This window comes from Gracilinanus agilis, chromosome 4 (assembly GCF_016433145.1).
Source record: "Gracilinanus agilis isolate LMUSP501 chromosome 4, AgileGrace, whole genome shotgun sequence".
NCBI lineage: Eukaryota > Metazoa > Chordata > Mammalia > Didelphimorphia > Didelphidae > Gracilinanus > Gracilinanus agilis.
The window spans coordinates 106,421,978-106,442,904 of record NC_058133.1 but is presented as its reverse complement, the minus strand read 5'-3'; the positions used below and the strand labels follow the sequence as shown (position 1 = coordinate 106,442,904).

The 20,927-nt window shown below is 35.0% G+C and overlaps 1 protein-coding gene across 3 annotated transcripts in view; it reads right to left on the bottom strand.

The window, feature by feature from the left end:
* Positions 1 to 19,776, bottom strand: part of ZC3H11A (zinc finger CCCH-type containing 11A) — a 32,898-nt gene extending 13,122 nt beyond the window's left edge. For 2 of the 3 annotated variants that reach the window (XM_044671660.1, XM_044671661.1), the window contains exons 1-8: positions 19,715 to 19,776; positions 16,521 to 16,712; positions 14,510 to 14,629; positions 10,837 to 10,960; positions 5,347 to 5,550; positions 5,106 to 5,222; positions 4,478 to 4,558; positions 2,397 to 2,507 (exon numbers count right to left, since the gene is read on the bottom strand). In XM_044671660.1, coding sequence (XP_044527595.1) covers positions 2,397 to 2,507; positions 4,478 to 4,558; positions 5,106 to 5,222; positions 5,347 to 5,550; positions 10,837 to 10,960; positions 14,510 to 14,629; positions 16,521 to 16,574 — 811 coding nt within the window. In that variant the 5' untranslated portion in view covers positions 16,575 to 16,712; positions 19,715 to 19,776. The remainder of the gene's footprint in view (positions 1 to 2,396; positions 2,508 to 4,477; positions 4,559 to 5,105; positions 5,223 to 5,346; positions 5,551 to 10,836; positions 10,961 to 14,509; positions 14,630 to 16,520; positions 16,713 to 19,714) is intronic. The other variant, XM_044671662.1, reaches the window with a different exon arrangement.
* Between the last annotated feature and the right edge of the window lie 1,151 nt (positions 19,777 to 20,927).

Genomic DNA, 20,927 nt, shown 5'->3' with positions numbered 1-20,927 from the left:
CAGGAGAGAATGGAGGAAGTGCTTGCTCTGGGCAGTTGGACTAGGGGTGGAGCATGCAAAAAATGCCCTCAGACACTAGGAAGAGAGGGAACACAGCAGCTTCCCTGTGCCAGGGCTGGCATGTGTGCCAATACTTCGCCAATGCTGTTATATATCATGGCAAGAGGTCCTAGATCCAGGTCAGAGGGACCTGATCTTAGGCAGAATGTAAGAAGAGATGACAGCTGGTATCTCTGTCCCCTACTAATCAATTCCAGGTCACAGATCCAGGGAAGACTGAGAGGATCTTCAACTAGGGGAGAAATAAGGAGCAATTGTGGACCCTAAGTGATATACTAAGCCAAGAGTTAAGTTTGGAAGTAATCAGCAACTGTGTGACTCTGACCTGAGATGCAGAGCATTCTCCATCCTATCATCCAGCCCAGGCTGAAGTCTGCAGATGAATAAGTACCATGAACCCTAAATCAAGGGAGTGCCTGCAGCTGTCATTCTGAAACTGTAGAACTTTCCCCACTAATAGTGCTTGAATCTAGCAGTAGTATACTGAAATCTAACTAGGGGCAAGCCCACAGACCTGTTGCTTAGACTCAAAGCCAAGTCAGGAACTTGCAGGGTTCAGATAAGTAGGTCAGCTATCAGACTTTGCACTAGATCAGACCACTCTGGGAGCTCTAAAAGCTTAAAGGCCTCCAACCTGAGTTGTTCCTGAGATCTTGAAATAATATAACACTCCATATCCCAAGAAAGCAACAGCAGGATCCAGCAGGACACAAGTTCAGCTCAGACATTCTCTCCAGAAATGCAGAGAACCCAGTTTTACATAAAATTCAGTTAGGCAGCAAGCTGAAAGACTAAGCAAACAAAGGAATTTCACTATAAAAAGCTATTATAGTAATAGAGACACTCAAGACACAAATCCAGAAGAGAATGACTTTAAAATATCTCCAAGAAAAATTAAAGAAGTAAAAAGAAAAAAAGTGTTTATAAGCCTCTCTAGAGTAGTGCCAGTGGGAACAGAAAGAATGGGACAGGTAAGAGATACCACAGATGCTGAATCCACATTGGTATCCTTAAAAAAAAAAAAAGAGGCTAGAGGAATGCCTCCAGTGTAGTGAGCTACTTTTCTTTGGATAAACATGGAATGCAAATTACATAGAAGGAGGTGGCTATTTTCTGCATCAATGAAGGGAAAAGCCATCATGAATTCACTGAAGCATGGAAACGCCAGCAAGACTTGATAGTGGATTGAAGAGGAAAGGTGAGGAACAAAAAAAAGCACTATATTTTTAACTAGAGGAGACCATGTAAATTTTTATGTCACTGATAGAAATAATGAAGTCAGGAAAAGAAAGAGGTTTAGAGGCAAAGATTTAACTTTTAAAAAATCCTTGATTTGGGATATGCTGAGGTACCCATTCAAGATGTACGATAAATAGATAGAAAAAAAGATTTAAAGCTAGAGATAAGGGTAAGAGATATACAGTTTGAGACCACCAACATAAATATAATTTAAAGGCATGAGAACGAATAAGAATGTGAAGGAAGACAATATGGAGAGAGAAAATGAAGGCCAAAATGTTATTTTTTAGCATTTGTGCATATTTTGCCTTCCTCTTATTACATGGAGTTCCTTGAGGGAAGAGACTGTGTTGTTAATCTCTGTATCTAGCAGTCATTTAATTGTTCGTTGAACTGAATTAAAAAGCAGGTATCTGAAACTATTTCAACTATGCATTTATTTTGTTTGGCAGATGCTACACCACAGAAATAAACAACTCCTGACTTAATGGAGCTAACTTTTTTTTTTTAAACATTTACCTTCTGCCTTACAATCAATACTATGTGTATCAGTTTCAAGGCAGAAGTATGGTAAGGGCTAGGCAACAGAGGTTAAGTGATTTGTCCAGAGTCACATGAACCCACGACTTCCTAACTCTAGGCCTGGCTCTCAATCCACTAAGCTACCCAACTACCCTGAGCTAATTTTCTGAAAGACATATTATGCCTTACTTATGCTGTTCCCTTTGTCAACAATCAACTCCTCTCTCATCACTATCTTTCCAGCCAATAAGGCCCAGATAAGATGCTACTCTTTCACAAAGTTTCCCTGACCAGCTTATCAAAAATGAATTTTTCTATCTCTTCCATTAGATTTTAAATTCTTGGAGAAGAAACTATCCTACATACCCTTACAGTGCCTTGTGTGTGGTAGACAAATATTTATATGCAGAAATGAATACATCTGTAAGCATGTTGGCTTTTAAAAAAGCCAACAAACTCAAACCATTCTATATGCAGGAATCCTTCACCATAAACAAAGGTGGCAAACACCATCATTTTTACTCTGCCAGTTGTGTAAATAGTACAATGACATTCCAACCCAACTTACACCTCACCTTGTTTGTTGGACAGGGTTACTGTCCTCACCACCGTTCTGACATTCTCTTTCTCAGGACCTGGAATGGGTTGAGGTTGAAGTAAATGAGCACATGCTCCTGAAGGCCCTTCTGAATAAGGCAAAAGAAAAGAAAACTGTTCATGGAAAACAATGAAGCTATTTTAAAAATTTAAGACTTTAAGTATCTCACTATTGGTCATAGACCAATAATTCATGCTTGGGTTCCTAAAGTGAATGATTATGCCTATAGAATCAGGTGTCTTAGAACCAAGAAAGTTATTTATTTTTATATAATAATTTTTAACATTAATTTTCTAAAATTATGACTATCAAATTCTTTCCCTTCCTCCTCATTGAGATGGTAAGCAATTTGATACAGCTTATACATGTGTAATCATGCAAAACATATCTCCACATTGGTCATATTGTGGAATAATTTATGAAACAAACAAAAAACCCCAAAGAAAATAAAATGAAAAATAGTTTGCTTCAATATGCATTCAGACTCCATTTGTTTTTGAAGAAAGTTATTCAGCAAGATATGGTAAAGGGGAAATAGGGCTGGCTTTGGAATCAGAAGATCTGGATTTGAGTTCTGTTCTATCACTTATTTAACTGTTACCCTGAGCAAGTCTTTCAGGACTTTCAGGACTTCAGTTTCCTTTTCTGTAAAATGAGAGTTGAACTAGGTAAGTCCTTAAGGTTCTTTTCAGTGCTAAATCTATATTCCTATAATCTACTAATGAATATTCTTTTTTGCTAGCATAGACTAATTTTTAAGCTAGTGTATTTTTCAAATGCATAACTCTAAATGCTGCCTGGTAGGACATATAGCTTACAGAGAAGAACCAACAATGGAATTTGGAAGGTATAGGTTTTATTCCATACCCAGTATCAGCCTATCCTATAATCATGGGCAAATTACTGCTCTTTCTGTATCATAAGATTCCCTACTCAGTCAAATGAAGATCATCATCCTTAGCTTTTTTTCTCCCAGGGATGCTGTGAAAATAACTAAAAGAATGTATTATATATGAAATAAACTACATATGAAAGAACATACTATATGTGAAAAAGATACTAATAAAATTCAAAGTATTACTGTAAAACTGATACACTGTAGAAATAGTAAGAGGACCAAGTCTAAAGTCACTCCAATTTAATCTGCCTTTATGTACTTGGCAAACATAAAAAGGTAACAGGTAACCTCAGTTTTTCTTAGCTACTCTAAAAGGGAATTCAGCTCTTTCCCCAGTTAAGTTAGAGCAAGGGATTAAGAATTCCCTTTTACACTACCATTCTCATCTCTTTCTTCCTCATCTTTATGCATGTCAAGTCAGCTTTTCAGATCTGAATTATGCATATGATGATAAGACTCATAAAGCTAATCATTATATAGGACATGCTTTGATAAGCATTTTTAAGAAACTGATTGTTCATAAACAAATTTGGCATTTTAAGATTTCTATAACTGAGTAGAAAATGATTATTATTAGAATTCAAATCCTTATGCAGATACTTACTATGTGACCTCGGGTAAGTCACTTAACCTGTCTGCCTCAATTTCCTTATCTGTAAATTGGGATAATAAGAACGCCTATCTTCCAGAGTTGTTATGAAAATTAAATAACATATACAAAGCACTTTGAAAACCTTAAGCCTTTATGTAAATATTAGCCATTATTTCTGTCATGATGATGGACTATGATTCAGGATATTAACCAACTAAATCAAGACAACTGTATAAGAAAACTCTATCATCCATCTGAGGAATGGCAATTTAAGTACAAAGTCAGATTTTCCAATTTTTGTGGCTTTTCATTTGCCTTTCTTTGAAATCTTGTTAAATGCTGAACAGATTTTCCATTTAAGTGTAGTTCCTATTATTTAGAGATCAGTATAAAGTCAAATTAAATGCATAAGGTATTCCTTAGCTTTAAAACAAAAGTGACCCTTCCAGGAAAAGAAATAAGCCACAAAAACAACTTATTCATTTTAGTTCTTATGCTCAGAAAGATAATATATTATGCTCCAAGATCAAGACAATTTTCTCTATCAAAAAAATTCACACAAACTTACCTCCTTGCTTCTTAGATTTTTCCTTCATTTTCTTTGACTTGATTTCTTCAAGGGTTTTTATTCCAAAATTCAAACTATCTCCTACAAAGCCAAAAGAGGATACGTAATGAGGAAACGAGGCAGTAAAGAGGTAGGGTCTATTGCCCAGGAATTTTTTTTTTGCCAACATATCAACATATCAACAACATATCCTAATAGAAACTTTACCAAAAATGGTCAGGAATGGGAGACAGTCAGGTGACTCAGTGGACTGAGAGGCAGGCTTAGAGATGGGAGGTCCTAGGTTCAAATTTGGCCTCATACACTTCCTGGCTGTGTGACCTTGGGCAAGTCACTTAACCCCCACTGCCTAGCCCTTACCATTCTACCCTGGAACCAATACACAGTATTTTCTCTAAGAAGGAAGAGAAGGATTTTTTTAAAAATGATCAGGAATATTTCTGGAATATCTCTATAGAAGAAATTAGGGCCAAGAAGTCCAAGAATTTTTTAAAAATATATTTTGATAAATATATTTTAATCTAATTGTTTTCCTTAATTCTATATTATTTTGACAAGGCATTCATTACAAAAAAATTTTTTTAAGAAGCTTTCAGATAAAGGATCAGCATTTAAAATCTACTCTTACCTTGCTTTAAATTGACCCCTGGCTTCCGAGCACCAGTTATGCGTAATCCATTATGAACTTCAGGAGCTGGTTGCAGAATAGGTGTTTTAGTTTCATCTCCTTCTTCAGAAAACTGATCTAGAGAACAATATTTAAGTCAAACTAAATTAAAAATGATGAAGACTCACAGGTTCATTCCTGTTTCTACCTCTGATTTACAAAGTGACTTTTAGTTAAACTCTCCTATAATGGTAAACCTTACCATCGTCATCTTCATCATCATCTGCAGCATTGATTACAACTGGAGGATGTGTGGGGCTGGGGACATTTTCTGAACTTTCCACTTTCATTACACCCCGAAGCTGGGGAGACGGGTTGGACTGAACAGACAGTTTGTTCTGCTGCATTGAGAGCTGACTAGATTTCACCTCTTCATCTGGCGACTCAGGCACAAGGGGTAATATAGCTAAAAGTGGAAAAAATCAGCAGTTAAGTCAACAACAATTGAAAAATAGAACCCCAAAGTACTTAAATTACTTTGCCTATACATATTAGGTTCAGTAGTTTTCATAAAACTTTCTTATGTCTTTTTCAGTCTCTAGTTAGAATATATATGCTTTTCAAGTGAATCAACTGTCTTCTACTTTGTAATTCCCTGTATTCCGTTAGGGAAATTAACAAATATTCAATTATATTCAAAATATACAAAAGGCTCAAAAACTATATTTACTAATTCTTTATATTCAACTTTATGAGTTCTAAAAATCAGAACTTTTGATAAGCGAGGGAGTAGTGGCAAAAAATAGATATCACTTCAAAATCTATGTTACATTTAACTGCTGAGCAATAGGTTATTTACCTAATTTTTATTAAATATGTTGTAGATTCAAGTCAAATGTATTCAACAAATGTTTATTAAGTATGTACTAATTGGGGGAATAGTACTAAATGCTGGGAGAAATACATAATGCCAAGTTGGGAGAGAAAAGGAAGAAAAGTAACAGAGTGAAGAAAAGCTTGATTGCTGGTTAACTGATTCTGGTAATATCATTTGTCAAGAAGCATTTATTAAGCACATACTATGCACCAAGTAATATGTTAGGCAATGGGGATAAAAAGACAAAAATGAAAGTCCCTAATCTAAAGAAGCTTTTATTAGGAGACAATATGTACACATACAATTGCATATGAAATGTATATAAAGTAAATGCAGGATGATTTGGGAGAGGAGGCACTGAGCAGCTGGGGTGTGTGTCAGAAAATGCCTCATGGTAGGAGGTGGTAATTAAGTTGAACTTTGCAGGAAAGTTCTATTAGAGATGATAAAAGTCTAAGCAAGAAATTGGAGACTACAGAGACACAGAAGTGTTTTAAATCACTGCAGATGTTGGAATGAAACAGCCAATTAAGAAGGTAGAAACTAAGAAAAAAATTTGGATTTGGGAACATAGCTTAAAGGAATGATGAATTCTTAGCCACAAATAGAATATATCATATGAACTGGATAAAAATATTTTTGCTTAGAGTTTTCCAAATCTCATTTAAATGGAAAAGAGAGTAGAAAGGAGAAAATTGCCTAGATATATCTGCTGAAGCTCCAATAAAGGAAAAATAGTAAACACATCCAGTTGATGAAAGACAAAATACAAAAGCCAATAAAGTAAACAGCAAAACAAACCACAAAAAAATCTGAGGTCTCAGATCCTCTACCAAATGTGAGCAATAGAGCAAACTAAAGCAAGGAAACAACCTCAAAGGTATCATTGAGATTTGGCAGACAGGATCCAGAGCTGGAATAAGAATTGGGAAGGTTAAATTTTATTCAAAAGAAACAGAATAGATAAAATTTGTATTTTTTTAAAACTCTTAATCTTCCATCTTAGAATCAATACTGTGTTTTGGTTTTAAGGCAGAAGAGTGGTAAGGGTTAGGCAATTGGGGTTAAATGACTTACCCAGGATCACACAGCTAGGAAATGTCTGAAGACATATTCAAACCCAGGATCTCCTATCTCTATGCCTGGCTTTCATTTCACTGAGCCACCCAGATGCTCCCTAAATTTTATTTTTAATAAGAGATAGAGGAAGGAACAAGACTTGCTTTCCTAAATATAATCCTTTCCCCTTTCCCTCTTCTTAAAATGCAAGCTTTTTAATAGCAGCAATTTCTTACTTTTGTCTTTGTGTTGCCAGCACAGTATAATGACTTACATACAGCAGATGCTTATTTTTTTAATAATATTTAATTTTATTCCATTACATGTAAAGACAATTTTTTAACACATTTTTTTTAAAGGTTTGAGTTCCAAATTCTCTTCCTTCTGATCCTTCTGCAGTCCCTTCTCACTTTGCCCCCTCCCTGAGCCTTTTTTTCTATAAGAGGCAAGGGAGCAAAAAGATTTCTGAGCCCCTTTGCTGTGCAGACTGTCGGTTGATGACAAGAAGGTGTGGCTGAGAGTTGGTAGGTGAGTTGCAGGTAGTTAGAAAGGGGCTTTTGTCTCTGGGTTCCCTGGGGAGAGGAGTGTGTGGCTCTCTCTCTCTGAGACTGGCAGTTTTTTCTAACTGACAGTTGGAGATAGAGAAACGGATTTTAAGGCCATAACAGCCTTATTGATTAGTGATTAGCTTAGGCAGGTAGTTAGATAGTGAGTAAATTATTAGATAGCTTCTGTAGAGAAGTTTAGGCCTGGGTTTGGCTTTGGCAGAAGAAGCTGACCTTGAAGCAGAGAGATTAAGGGTTTTTTAGAAATTTTTAGTTAGGATTGGGATCTTAGGTATAGGTATAAGAGTTCTCTCACTTTCCTCCTTTCTATTTCCTATCTGACCTTTCCTCAAATAAGCTACGTGTTTTGTGTTTTACCAAACTGCTCTCCTGACTTTGGTTCAAACTCCTACCCTAAAATTGTTATTTCTGAAATTGCCTCTGTTGCTATTATTATTTCTAGAATAGTTGTTGTACCTAGAATAGCTATTCCTAAAGTTCCCATTATTCCTAAAATTGTTGAATATTTGATTCCAGCATCTGCAATTTATCATTAGGTGCCCCCTTTTCCCTCACAAGTAACACATTGTAGTCTCTGGTTTGTATATTCTCTTTCAGTTGTATATTCTTGCACCAGAGCCATAGCTAATCACAAATTTTCAAGCCTTTCAATTTTTTCCAGGGGCTGTCAAACCCTTCCTGAATGACAAAGTCGCAGAGGGGATCTGGAATTGCACAGCAGATTCCAGGGAGGATGGAAACCCCTCACTCTCAGATACCCCTGGGTAACTCTTCTCTTATTAACACTTCTTATTATTGAAATTATCGTGATAAATATTCCCACTCAGCCCCAGGGAAATACAGAAGAACATTATAGGCTATTATTAGAGCCCTTACAGGCTTGCATAGTCCTAGGGATCATTACAGTCCCAATGAGGGTCAACCTCCAGCCAGTTAACTGCCCAATTAGCCTGATTAGTAAGTCTGATAACCTCATCTTTTTCCCTTTTAGTTAGTAACTCATCTAGAAGATATTCAAAATCAATCCAGGCTGGATCAAATTGCCTGCATATCATCTCTAGCCTTTTTTTTTTTTTTTTTTTTTTTTTAAATCACAACTATGGACTCCTCCTCAAAAGAAGGAATGCTATGCTTAAATCCCTCCATATCCTGAGGAGTAAATGGTCTGTGGAGTTACTAACTCTTTCTTTTTTGGAATAAAAGTTGGTACTTCTCTTAAAGGGAGTAGGCTAGGGTTTATATCATCTTTCTTTTGGTTTTGGGTTTAGCTGCCTTGGTGGGAGAATCAGAAACAGTAGGAGAGGCAGGTTGGGTCATGCAAGAGATAGTTTCATTTTATTGCATTACAGTTTTAGGCATTTGAGAGATACTATCTTCAATTTTAGAGAGAGTTTCATTTTGGTGGGCAATAGTTTTAGTCAATTGAGAGATGTAATTCTCAAGATATATAACTCTAGTCTCCATAAATTAATACTGATTTTACATGTGAAATCACGTAAAAAAATTTTCTATATTAGTCATTTTGTGGAAGAGATCTCAAATAACAAAAAGGAGAAAAAAATATAATATGTTACAATCTGCATTTAGACTCTTATCAGTTCTTTCTTTGAGGGCACATGGCATTTTTCAATGTGAGTTTCTGGGTTTGTCTTGGATTACTGCCTCACTCAGAATAACTACGTCATTTACGTTCATAAAGAAATACTGCTGTCACTGTGTACAATGTTCCTCTGGTTCTGCTCACTTCACTTTGCATCAGTTCATGTAAATCTTTCCAGATTTTACTGAAATCATCCTGGTTATCATTTCTAATATTACAATTTCATAGCATCATATGCCACAACTTGTTCAGCCACTTCCCAACTGATGGACATTCTCTCTATTTCCAATTCCTTGCCACCACACAAAGAACTGTTATAAATATTTTTGTACAAGTAGGTCCCTTCCCCTTTTTTTTGGATTTCTTTGGGATACAGACCTAGAAATGGTATCAATGGATTAAAAGGTAATTTTAGAGTCCTTTGAGCATAGTTCCAAATTGCTCTCCAGGATGGTTAGGTTAGAGCCCAACTGCACTAGCAGTACAGTATTGCCACAAATTATCCCACTTTTATTTCCCACATCCCTTCCAACATTTGTCATTTTCCTTTTCTGTCATATTAACCAATCTGATAGGTGTGAGGTAGCACCTCTGATTAATTTTAACTTTAATTTCTCTAATAGTGATTGAGAGGATTTTTATATGACTACGGATGGCTTTGATTTCATCAGAAAACTTCCTGTTTATATCCTTTGACAATTTATCAATTGGAGAATGACTTTTAAAAATGTATTTGACTTAGCTCTCTATGTATTTGAGAAATTAGTCCTTTATCAAACTCTTGCTCTACAAATTTTCCCCTCAGCTTTCTGCCTTCCTTCTAATCTTGTTTGCACTTGTTTTGTTTGTGCAAAACCTTTTTAATTTAGTATAGTTAAAATTATCCATTTTACAATGGATATTTCTTGTTTAGTCCTATATCTATTTAGATTATTATTTAATTATTAATTAATCTCTAACTAAAATATCTCTATTTCTTGCTTTGTCCTAAATTCTTCCCTTATCTACAGATCTGATAAGTAGACTATTCTATGTTCCTTTAATTTGTTTATAGTATCACTCTTTATATTTGGATCATGTATCTTGTTGACCATATCTTTGTATATAATGTGAGATTTTGGTTTAGTCCTAGTCTCTGCCATATCATTTTCCAGTTTTCCCAGAAATTTTTGTCAAAGAGTGAATTCTTGTCTCAAAAGGTTGAATCTTTTGATTTATCAAACACTAAATCACTATGGCAATTTATTACTAGGTTTTTCTGTACCTAATCTATTCCATTAATTTCTTAGTCAGTATCAGATTGTTTTGTGATACAATTTGAGATTTGGTACTTCTAGGCCTCCTTTCTTCACATTTTTTTCCCCATTGAATCCCTTTTGCTTGACCTATCCAACAGCAATTAATATTTTTCTATTTTAATAAATTTCAGCTTAGATCTGACTTTATTTGTATAATTAAATTCATACAGTTCCTGGGTTTGTTTTGGCAGACACAGAGTAGATTTTGAATAGGTGTTTGTTGGATTGGAGTTAGACTATAGTTGAAAAATTGCTTATTTTGAAAGTCTTTGTGGGTGCAAAAATAAATCAGAAACAGAAAACATCAGTGACTAGAAATGTGTGAAATTATTTAAAATAAAAAATAACTTGCTTTTGCTTGGAGGTAGGAAAAGGCCTTCAACATAGCGTCCCCTGTTGTGATGAAAAGCACAATTTAGTTTTTGACATCCCATTGGCTGGTTTTCCCAATAGCATGGAATCTCACTCCGCTTTTTCTGTAAAGAAAAAAAAAATTAAAAGAGATAAATCAAAATACGAAATGAGATTATCCTATTTTGAAGGGATACCCAAGAATTAAGTCTAGCCTTTACCTGAAGACCTCTAAGGAAGGAGAACCTATCACCTCTCCAGGCAATTAATTCCACTCTCAGGAAGTTCTGATTGCTCATTTTTTTTATGACACATTTAAAATGTTCTCTGTACAACTTCAACAAATCTCTCCTGGTTCTGTTTGGGGCCAAACAGAACAAAGCTAATCTCTCCTCATACAACTCCTCAAACACTTAAAGCCAGCTAACATGTTTTGCTGAATCTTCTCTTTTCCACGTCAAATATCCCAGTTTCCTCAAATGATGCTCACATAACATGAAAGTAGAGTCCTTTATCATTCTGGTTACCATCCTTTGAATATTCTCCAGTTTATAGTACCTAAAACTGAACCCTAGTCCAAATGAGATCTTACCAGGACAGCGCATAGTGGGACAGTCACCTCTCTATTTCTGGAAGTTTTGTTTCTCTTGATGTAGCCCAGGGTCTCATTAGCTTCATTGCCACATTAGATTGCTGATTCATACTGAACTTGCAATCTATTAAAACTGCACATTTTTTTTTTAAACCCTTGTACTTCGGTGTATTGTCTCATAGGTGGAAGATTGGTAAGGGTGGGCAATGGGGGTCAAGTGACTTGCCCAGGGTCACACAGCTGGGAAGTGGCTGAGGCCGGGTTTGAACCTAGGACCTCCTGTCTCTAGGCCTGACTCTCACTCCACTGAGCTACCCAGCTGCCCCTGCACATTTTTTCAGAACAGCTGTCTAACCATTCTCCCACATTTTATATTTGTGAAGCTGATTTTTTATATCCAAGTGTATAACTTTATATTTATATTAGATTCAGTTCAATGCTCTAGCCAGACAAGATTTCTTTTTGGCTCCTAACTCTATCATCCAATGTGTTAGTTATCCCTTCCCAGTTTTGTATCATCTGTAAATTTGATGAGAATACTATCTATAGATTTAGCCATTTATAAATGGCAGAAGTACAGGACAAAGCAGATATTCCTAAGGTACTCCTTTGGAGACTTCCTGCCAGGTTAAATTGAACTCTTTACAACTACTCTGAGTGTGGCCACTTGACCAATTCTGATACCATCTGATAGAATTACTGTTTAATCTGAAACACTTCATCTTTTCCCCAACTATATCCATAACATTCTCATCTGTTCTTTCTGCCTATTAATTGGGGGAGACAGGATGGTATATGTGAAAATACTATTAAAACAGAAAATAGCTGAACAAGTTCTGGAATATGAATGTGATAGAATACTATTATTCTGTTAAGAAATGATGAAAGGGTGGTGGGGTGCAGCTGGGTGGCTCAGTTGATTGAGAGCCAGGCCCAGAGATGGGAGGTCCTGGGCTCAATTCTAGCCTCAGATACTTCCTAGCTGTGTGACCCTGGGCAAGTCATTTAACCCCCAATTGCCTAGCCCTTACCATTTGTAGGGTTCCAGGTATAAACAAATCTTGAAAGTATTAAAGATGCATTCAATAGCTGACTCTTATAAGCAAAGTCCTCATGTATCAGACTTATGAATATATTTCTAATATTTCACATAATTGATTTCTGGACCCTTGCATTGTATTGGGACTCTGATCACTCTCCCCACACTTGCAGTCCAAAGGTCAAATGAATCTCTGGGCTGGGTGTTGGCCACTACATTGTCTTTGCCTCCTTCTCTTTCATCTTGTTGTTGTTTATCAAGCTGATGTTAAATTCTCTACCATGTCACATGTTTAATAACTATCTCCCATTTCCCATTCCTTGGAACATCAATAAAAACTGTATTCACCTGTAATTGGCTTGCTCTCATTCCATCAGAGGAGCAAATGGACAGGCTGAATGCTATGATGAATCCTGCATCTCTGTGCCTCATTTCCCTCTTTATGCCCTCCCTTCTTTAATCTTTAAACCTTCCAACCCCAATTCCCTCAGTCCTCAACTTCCCTTTCAGGTGGTCAACCCACATTAGAATATTTTGTAACTGCTGGTCAGCTACACCATTCTTCTGCCTTATAACCAATACATAGTATTGATTCTAAAATGGAAGGTAAAGGTTAAAAAAAAAGAGAGAAATGATGTAGGGGATAGTTTCAAAAGAACCTTGTAAGAATTATGTGAATTAATACAAAGTGAAGTGAGCAGAAACAGGAGAACTTAAATATATAAATTAACAAAATCATTGTAAAGATAATCAACTTTGAAAGACTTAGGAACTCTGATCAACAACAATGACCAACTACAATCCAAAGAGCTCATAATAAAACCTACTATAAACCTTGAGACAGAGGGCTGATGGACTCAGAGCACAGACTGAAGTATCTTTTCTCCTTCCTTCTCTTTCTTTGGCTAAGGGTGAAATGTGTTTTGCATGACTATCCATATTTGAACTGCTTTCTCAATGGATAGAGGAGATAGGAGAGAATTTAGAACTGAAAACAAAATTTAGTTTTAAAAAATAGTGCTGGGGGCAGCTATGTGGCTCAATGGATAGAGAGCCAGGTTCTGGGTGACCTCAGACACTTCCTGTTTTTATGAACTTGGGCAAGTTGCTTAATCCACAAATGCATAACTTTTTGCCTCTCTTCTGCCTTGGAATTGATCCTTAATATCAATTCTAAAACATAAGGTAAGAGTTAAAAAAAAATTGGTGCTGGATTTGAAAACACAGGATTGGAATTATAATTCCAGTTCTGCCACTTGCTAGTTATATCATGTTGGGCAAGCTGCTTAGCCTCTTAGTGTACTGGGGGCATCTCCTAAAACTATAAAGTGCAGAAGTCTTGATCTACACCGATAGGAAAAAATTCTTTACTTGGCTTCCCCATGTCGATACAAACAACAAACAAATAAATAAAAACAGCCCAAGGCCTAAACTTCTAGGTCATTACCATAACAGCAGGAATTTCAAAAGATCATTATGATAACATTAATGAAAATATATTTAATGTTAAGGGAAAGAAAATAATGAAATACCGGCTGTTAATTTTATGAAGAACCTCAGATCAAAAGGTGTACAGAAAATAGAATATTTCGGAGTTTTTAATAAAGCTCCCCCCAAACACACACACACACACACACACACAATCATACCCCCTAAAACTTTTACCTGTAAAGACACATTCTTATAAAATTCCTAAATTGGTGTTATCATCATTGCTATTTTATAGATGATGATAACAATTATTTAATTGCCTCTTGCTTCAAGGCCACAGAAACTCCAACTGAGGATATTGAGGATATGATGTTTGTTTTCCTTGCTCCTGAGGCCTTTGGTTTAAGAGAATTTACTTCTCTTTTGGAAGTAAGCTTTCACAACACAGGTTGACCTACTTGTAAAAAGGTATGCCAGTTTATCCACTGCCTTTCCTAATCATCAAACTACATAAAACAAATAAATTAAAATTTTTAATTGTTCCACTACCCATTGTTTCTGATCTCAGTCTACTGATTAACAAATGTTGCTAAACTCACACTGATGACTTACATCAATTTCCATGTGTCGGAACCTGCAGACCTGCCGAAAACAGCGCCCTTCCTGCCACAGTGTGCAAACAGTCTCATTTCCTAGGGCAGCTTCACAGTGCCGGAATGGGCAGCTATCTCCCTGTAACCAAGAAAATAATTATGACCTGAAAGACTCACATACATCTATAAATGCAAAATTTTGTAGATCAGTGATAAGTACTTAATAGGAAAAAGAGATAAGTCAAGATCCAAAAGTTCAAAGGAAGTAGGACTCATCTAAGGGAAACAGGTTCTAATTCCCAAAGATTTCTTGCAGATATTTCTTGGTTATTACTATTTATTTCATTTAAGGCCAAAAAATATAAGTATAGATTCAGAGTAAAAGAAAAAACAAATAGTAAGATTTTAAAGTTAAAAAATATATAAACAGTAGGTTAATTTCAACCTGTTCTATATATCTTGAGTTTTACAAGTAAAGCCAATTCCAGATATAAAATAAAAATGGATAAATGCCAGATCAAGAGGTAAGCCTATTCATATGTTCTATTACATAGGCAGCACACATTGTGTATGTGTGTATGCACATGTATGCATGTGTGTAGTTTTTAAAAAGCCCTTACTTTGTCTTAGTAACAACTCTAAGACAGAAAGGCAAGGGCTAGGCAAATGGGATTAAGCAATGTGCCCGGGGTCATACAGCCAATTAAAAAGTGTCTGAGGCTAGATATGAATCTATTGAGCCACCTAGGTACCCCAAAACATTAATACTTTGAAATCAAATTCCATTTTGGCATAATTGGCTGTATATGTACTTAGGATCGACAAAAAACTGAGCTGATAAAACTATTGAGCTTTGTTCAAAACAGAACTATATACCTTATTTAGATATTCTAATAAGCATTGTGTCACTAAAGGGACACAAGGAAAAGTCTTTCATATGAAGACACAGATGTGTAATTACAAGATAGAGTCAAATAGCACATATATCAAAATGAAGGAGGCTGGAAAAGCACTGTTTAGAAGGACATTTAACAACCCCCCCCCCAACCTGTCCCCCCACCCCCAGCCCTCTCTTTCTCTGTACATATCTTCAGTTGTAAGCAGGGATTTGGAAAAGGAAAGAATTAGAATAAAAATCTCAATTTACATACTCCCAGAAATGTAGCAGTTACATATACATAACATTTAAATCAGGTAAAATCAAAGTTAATAGCCCACAATCAAGGTTCTCCAACATTTCAGAAATGCTGAGAGATAAAAAAACATGATAAAAAACTATGCAGATTTCCTGTGCCTTGAACTGTTTTTGGTTATAACTTAAAGCAACTTTATATTAAAAGACAATGAACATTAACTATTTACAATTTAAATTATCTTCCAAATGTTAACATCAACGCACATATCTTTATATGACTGAAATCAGCATATACATACTATTTTTTAAAACAATGTTATTTTATATCAAATGCCTTTAATAGATCTCCTTGGCAAAACATAAAAAATATAATTGTGACTACAAAACTACAAGCAGAAGAAAAAGATAAAAAGAATGAACAAATTCCCCAATTGTGCACTATTATTTCTGTGTAATTAGGATCTGCTCCCCAGAACTCTATATCCTAATATCCCACTTTCATTCTCATGTTATGTCCTTACGTTTTAGAGATAAAGTTTGTGTGTGACCCTGCCCCTCTCTTTCTTTCCCCCTGATCACAGCTGCAGAAGCAGACTTTGGTCAGGCAAGAAAACTTACTGACATGGTTTTATTTTTGTTAGATAATTAGGCTTGAACTTCTATTTCTTTTTAGTTTATTTTATTTCTATTTCAAGTGATTATTAATAAACTTTACAAAATATAATACTTGCAATTATTAATATTAATTTAAATCTTACATTTCCTAGAGGAAGAACATGAAAGACTAAACAAAACAGATAAATAGTGAACCATAAACATTAAAATTATTAGAGTATTAAGAGAATTTCATCCAGTTTATGAAATCAATTATAGAAAAGCACTTTTTAAGTTTTACCTTGGTACATGTAGAATAGAAAAAAAAGTAGCAGTCTTCTCCTTGATTAGACATGCTGGCCAGATCCTTAGATCAAATGCTGGGGCTTGAAATCAAGCCACTACTTCTCTAGAAGAGAACCAGGCTCCAACTCAAATGGTCTCAATCTTCCACAGGCAATTCAACCACTGAAATCTTCTTTAAAATGTTTACCTTTAGATAGAAGGGAATATAAATCAAAGTATATGAGGTACATCTCCTAATCCCTAATTTTTCATGATGATTTTGATTATTTATAAGATAACAGTACAAAATCTGTGGGCAAACTACAGCCTGCGGGCCAGATGGGGGGAGGGGGCCCTGAAATGTTGTATCTGGCTGCAGGACATTATTCCTAATCTGACAAATACAATGAGTAGGATACAATACAATGAAAAACTTCAAAAGAGTTGCCTTAGAAACAGACTGACAGATGAGCATTTCCTTTCCTTTAGCCCTCTCTTTAAAAAGTTTGCCCATCACTATATTAGACTATGATCTCAAGAATAGGGATGGCACTATACTCTATATCTCCTCTAGAGCTTAGCAAAATGTTCTAGGCATATCAGGATTTACAAAAATGTTTGTTGTATTATTTCTGGGTTTGTAAAAGACTAATAGTTTCATTAGTATAGGGAACTTTCTCTACTAATGCATATTGGCACCTTCAATGCAATCTACAGTCTCATGAACTTCCTGTGCCACTGTGAAGGTAAAGTGATTCGCTCAGGCACAAAGTCAGTATGTGTCAAGGCTGGGACTTGAACCCAGGTTTTCCTGACTCTGAGACTTGCTTTCTATCTAATAAACTAAACAACACCATCTTTCTATTGCTGTATATATGTTTTCAATGATAATAATCTATACTTCCTCATATATACTTCGCTATTTTTTTCATTTACATTGCTCTGTAAACATACTTTCATAAAGTGAAAATACACTTTCTGTGAGGATACTATATAATCCAGTTAGATATAAAATCCTCACAGATAATACCCATACCTTCATTTTCTCTTTTGTATTAACTAAGGGATCTAATATGTTCCTCAGAAGAGTATGAATGCTCAATCAATGCTGTGAACTAAATGAATGACCCAAATCATTTTTCTAATGCTTAGATGATTCCTGTGCAATCTACATGCTATATTTTGGCAAGGGTAGAAATAATCTGTTTCTTTTTCCCATTTGAAAACTGCTCCACAAGGATTCATTGGATCATGGATCTAGAAGGGGCCTTAGAGACCATCCAGTCCAATTCTTCATTTCACAGTTGAGGAAACTTCAGGTCCAGAAAAGTTGTGGCTTCCCCAAGATTACAAAGCTAGAATACAGAAGTGCTGGGATTCAAACTTGGATCATAAAATTCAACTTTCATCCTCTACACTGTATCGCTCTACTGTTAAATTACACAAACATCTGATTCTTATTTTAAAAGCAAACGCCCCTGACTTAGAAAAGTATAAATTATTTTACTGGAATAAATTTAAAATCATAAACCTCTGAACTCCCTTATATCTGGACATATGTTTACATAATAATGAAAATGGCTGCATTTATATCCAAATTCATTAAACGAGACTATAGGGGAACAAAATAAAATTAAACTATTTTAAACTCAAATTGCTTTGTTTGTGAACTAAAAGAAGAATTCTTGTTATTGAAGGCCTTCTAGAAACAAATCTCTGGCTTCTCAAAGAAAGTAAGTAATTTGCTTTCTTCCTGCTCTCCTGATTGATGACATACACATATTGCCAGGCTGAGAGGACTGCTTTGCACAACCAAAACTCACTGCTTCTTCAAAGGGAAAATTAAAATAGCTGATATGAAAGCATAGTGCTTTAATGTTTACAAAACATTTTATATACATTATTTACCTCTTGTTATGCCATGCTTTTTTTTTTATCATAAACTACTCTGTATATATTTGTATTTATTCACTTTATATAAGTGTTGTATATGTTTCATCCTTGCAACTAAAGATCGCTTAATTTTTTGCACTTATATCCCTAGCAACTTGTATAGCACTGGACACGGGGAAGGTGCCTAATCAATACTTATCATTGATTACCTAATCTCTCTTCTACTTCACCAAGTTCAGGCTTGTTTCAATGTGCAGCAGACAGCTCTATTACTCAAGCCCACTAAGAAGCAATTCTTAGATGATCAATCATGGATTTTTCATTTCACGCATTCTTTTGTTTCAGTATTTGTTAAGTGAAAGATAAAAATATCAAGAAGCTTCAATGTTAACTAAAAGTTCATAAAAATTCCTGAACTTCCTCCCCTCCCCCTGATGTATCTCATTTTTCTGTGGCTCCTCCTTTCTTTCTACCTTTTACTATCATTAGCTTTCTTCAAACCACAGTTTAGGTGCCACCTTTGATTAAGTCTTTCCTAATTCAAAAGTTCTTAGAGAAAGTTCTCTCTTCTCTCAAATTACATTTTATTTACTTTTCAGTGTACCTATTATATCCCTCCTTCTAACTTGTCAAAATTTAAGATCCTTGAAGCTGGGGTGGGGTGGAGTAGTTTTTTCTTGGTAATTACCCTGCCTACAGTACTTAGCACATAGTAGGCACTGAAAAAAATGATATTGTTGAATTGATTATGAAGGATGGAGACCTCTAAAAGGTGCTATCAGTAAAGAGTTGAATTTTTCACTCACTTGTGAGAAGTGTTTTTAAATATATTTTCACAGGAAAGCTTTATTTGAAGTAGTGCAGTTATAATGTTATATATAGTTCAGTGATACGGCTAAGTAACAGACAGTAGTGCCTTCAATATTTAATAATGTAGCTGCTATACCAGAAAACTACTATTCTCCCAAAATATAAGCAGAATTGACAATTCTTTGTATTTTCTCAGTGAAATTCATCATTGTTTTTTTAAAAAAAACAACAGAATAACAAAATTAAACCCAATTAACCAGTGAGCCATTTTTTAACAGTCTTAATTTCAGTGCTAGAAAAACTGTTGAAAAAAATCAAGTACAAATTCATCTCTTATAGACTACTCATTGTAAAAGATGCTTATTTTCCTAAAAACCATAAAATGTTCAATTTGTGCTTCTGAAAATTATATAAACTTATTATACTAAATAACTATAGTTTGAATTATATAAATATCTACTCCTTTAAAAAAGGTAAATGATATATCTCCATAATCTCCATACTTACATTAGCTGGATGACCACAACAGGAACGTCTGTCTTCAATGAATTCCAATTTATTACTCCTGTAGGTCGAACCAACACTCAATCCATGAATTAATAATAAAGGGGCAGAAAGAATTTTCCTCCTCACATTGCCAAGGAAACACCTCTCAGCCACAATTCAAACACAGGCTGTGCTTTTTAAACATCTCCCAACTATTGGAAGAATAAGTCCATTCGAATAACCTCTGTCAGACTGGAGACAGCCAGGGTTAGTTATCTCTTCCAAAAAAAAAAAAAGTAGTTCATTTAAAGATGAACTTGAAATTCAAAGGGCTACAAAAAAGATCCATCTTCCACAGCCGGACAATTAAATTTTTTTTTTAAAAAAGAAAAACAAAAAATTGAATAATATCCAATTCTGGTCTTCAAGATTTCTTCACCTATTAAGAAAAAACAGAAACCTTCCCCCATCTTTATTATCTGTATACTGAAAATACACTTGCAAGTGAAAGTATAATTATGTGTGTATCTATGTATATAACCATATACATATATACAAATTGTTTTATGCACACAAACACATATACACAAATGTACATAATCAAAGCATTTGAGTGATTTTTCATCTTTAAAGTATATTGTAAAAATCTTTAAGTTTGACTGCATTTTAAAAAATGATACAAACTCAGAATCAAGGTATCTTTTTTTAAAAGGCTGAATCTTGGACCAGCCCACAAATGTTGATGAAATAATAGTATTACACATACGAATGTGTATAGTATGGATGCATGTATAACATTAACATTTCCAAATGATCTTTAACAAAATAGATGGAAATGATTAGAATAGTGACAACTGAATGGTATAGCAAACTACAGAAGGCAGAGAAGCAGAGAAGCCATCCTGAACACAGTTATATAAAACATAGGGAGTTTATTTAACATTTGGGGAAAGACAACATTTCCTTTAAATCAATACCAATTCTACTAGCAAGGCATTAAGTATTAGCCATGCAAAGACTTGCTTGAGCAGCTCAGTTTCAAATTTTTTAAGACTGACTACAAACAAGGATAAATGTCTATTCAGATAAGTGAACTCTTATTTTTACAATGATGGTGACATGATGTAACAAAAAAATTTAAATAAAAATATTGCTATGCTTAAGGTTTGCTCTAGATTTTTAAATTAGCCCCAATAACTTAGAAGAATTTTGATTCTTATATAAGCTGCACAAT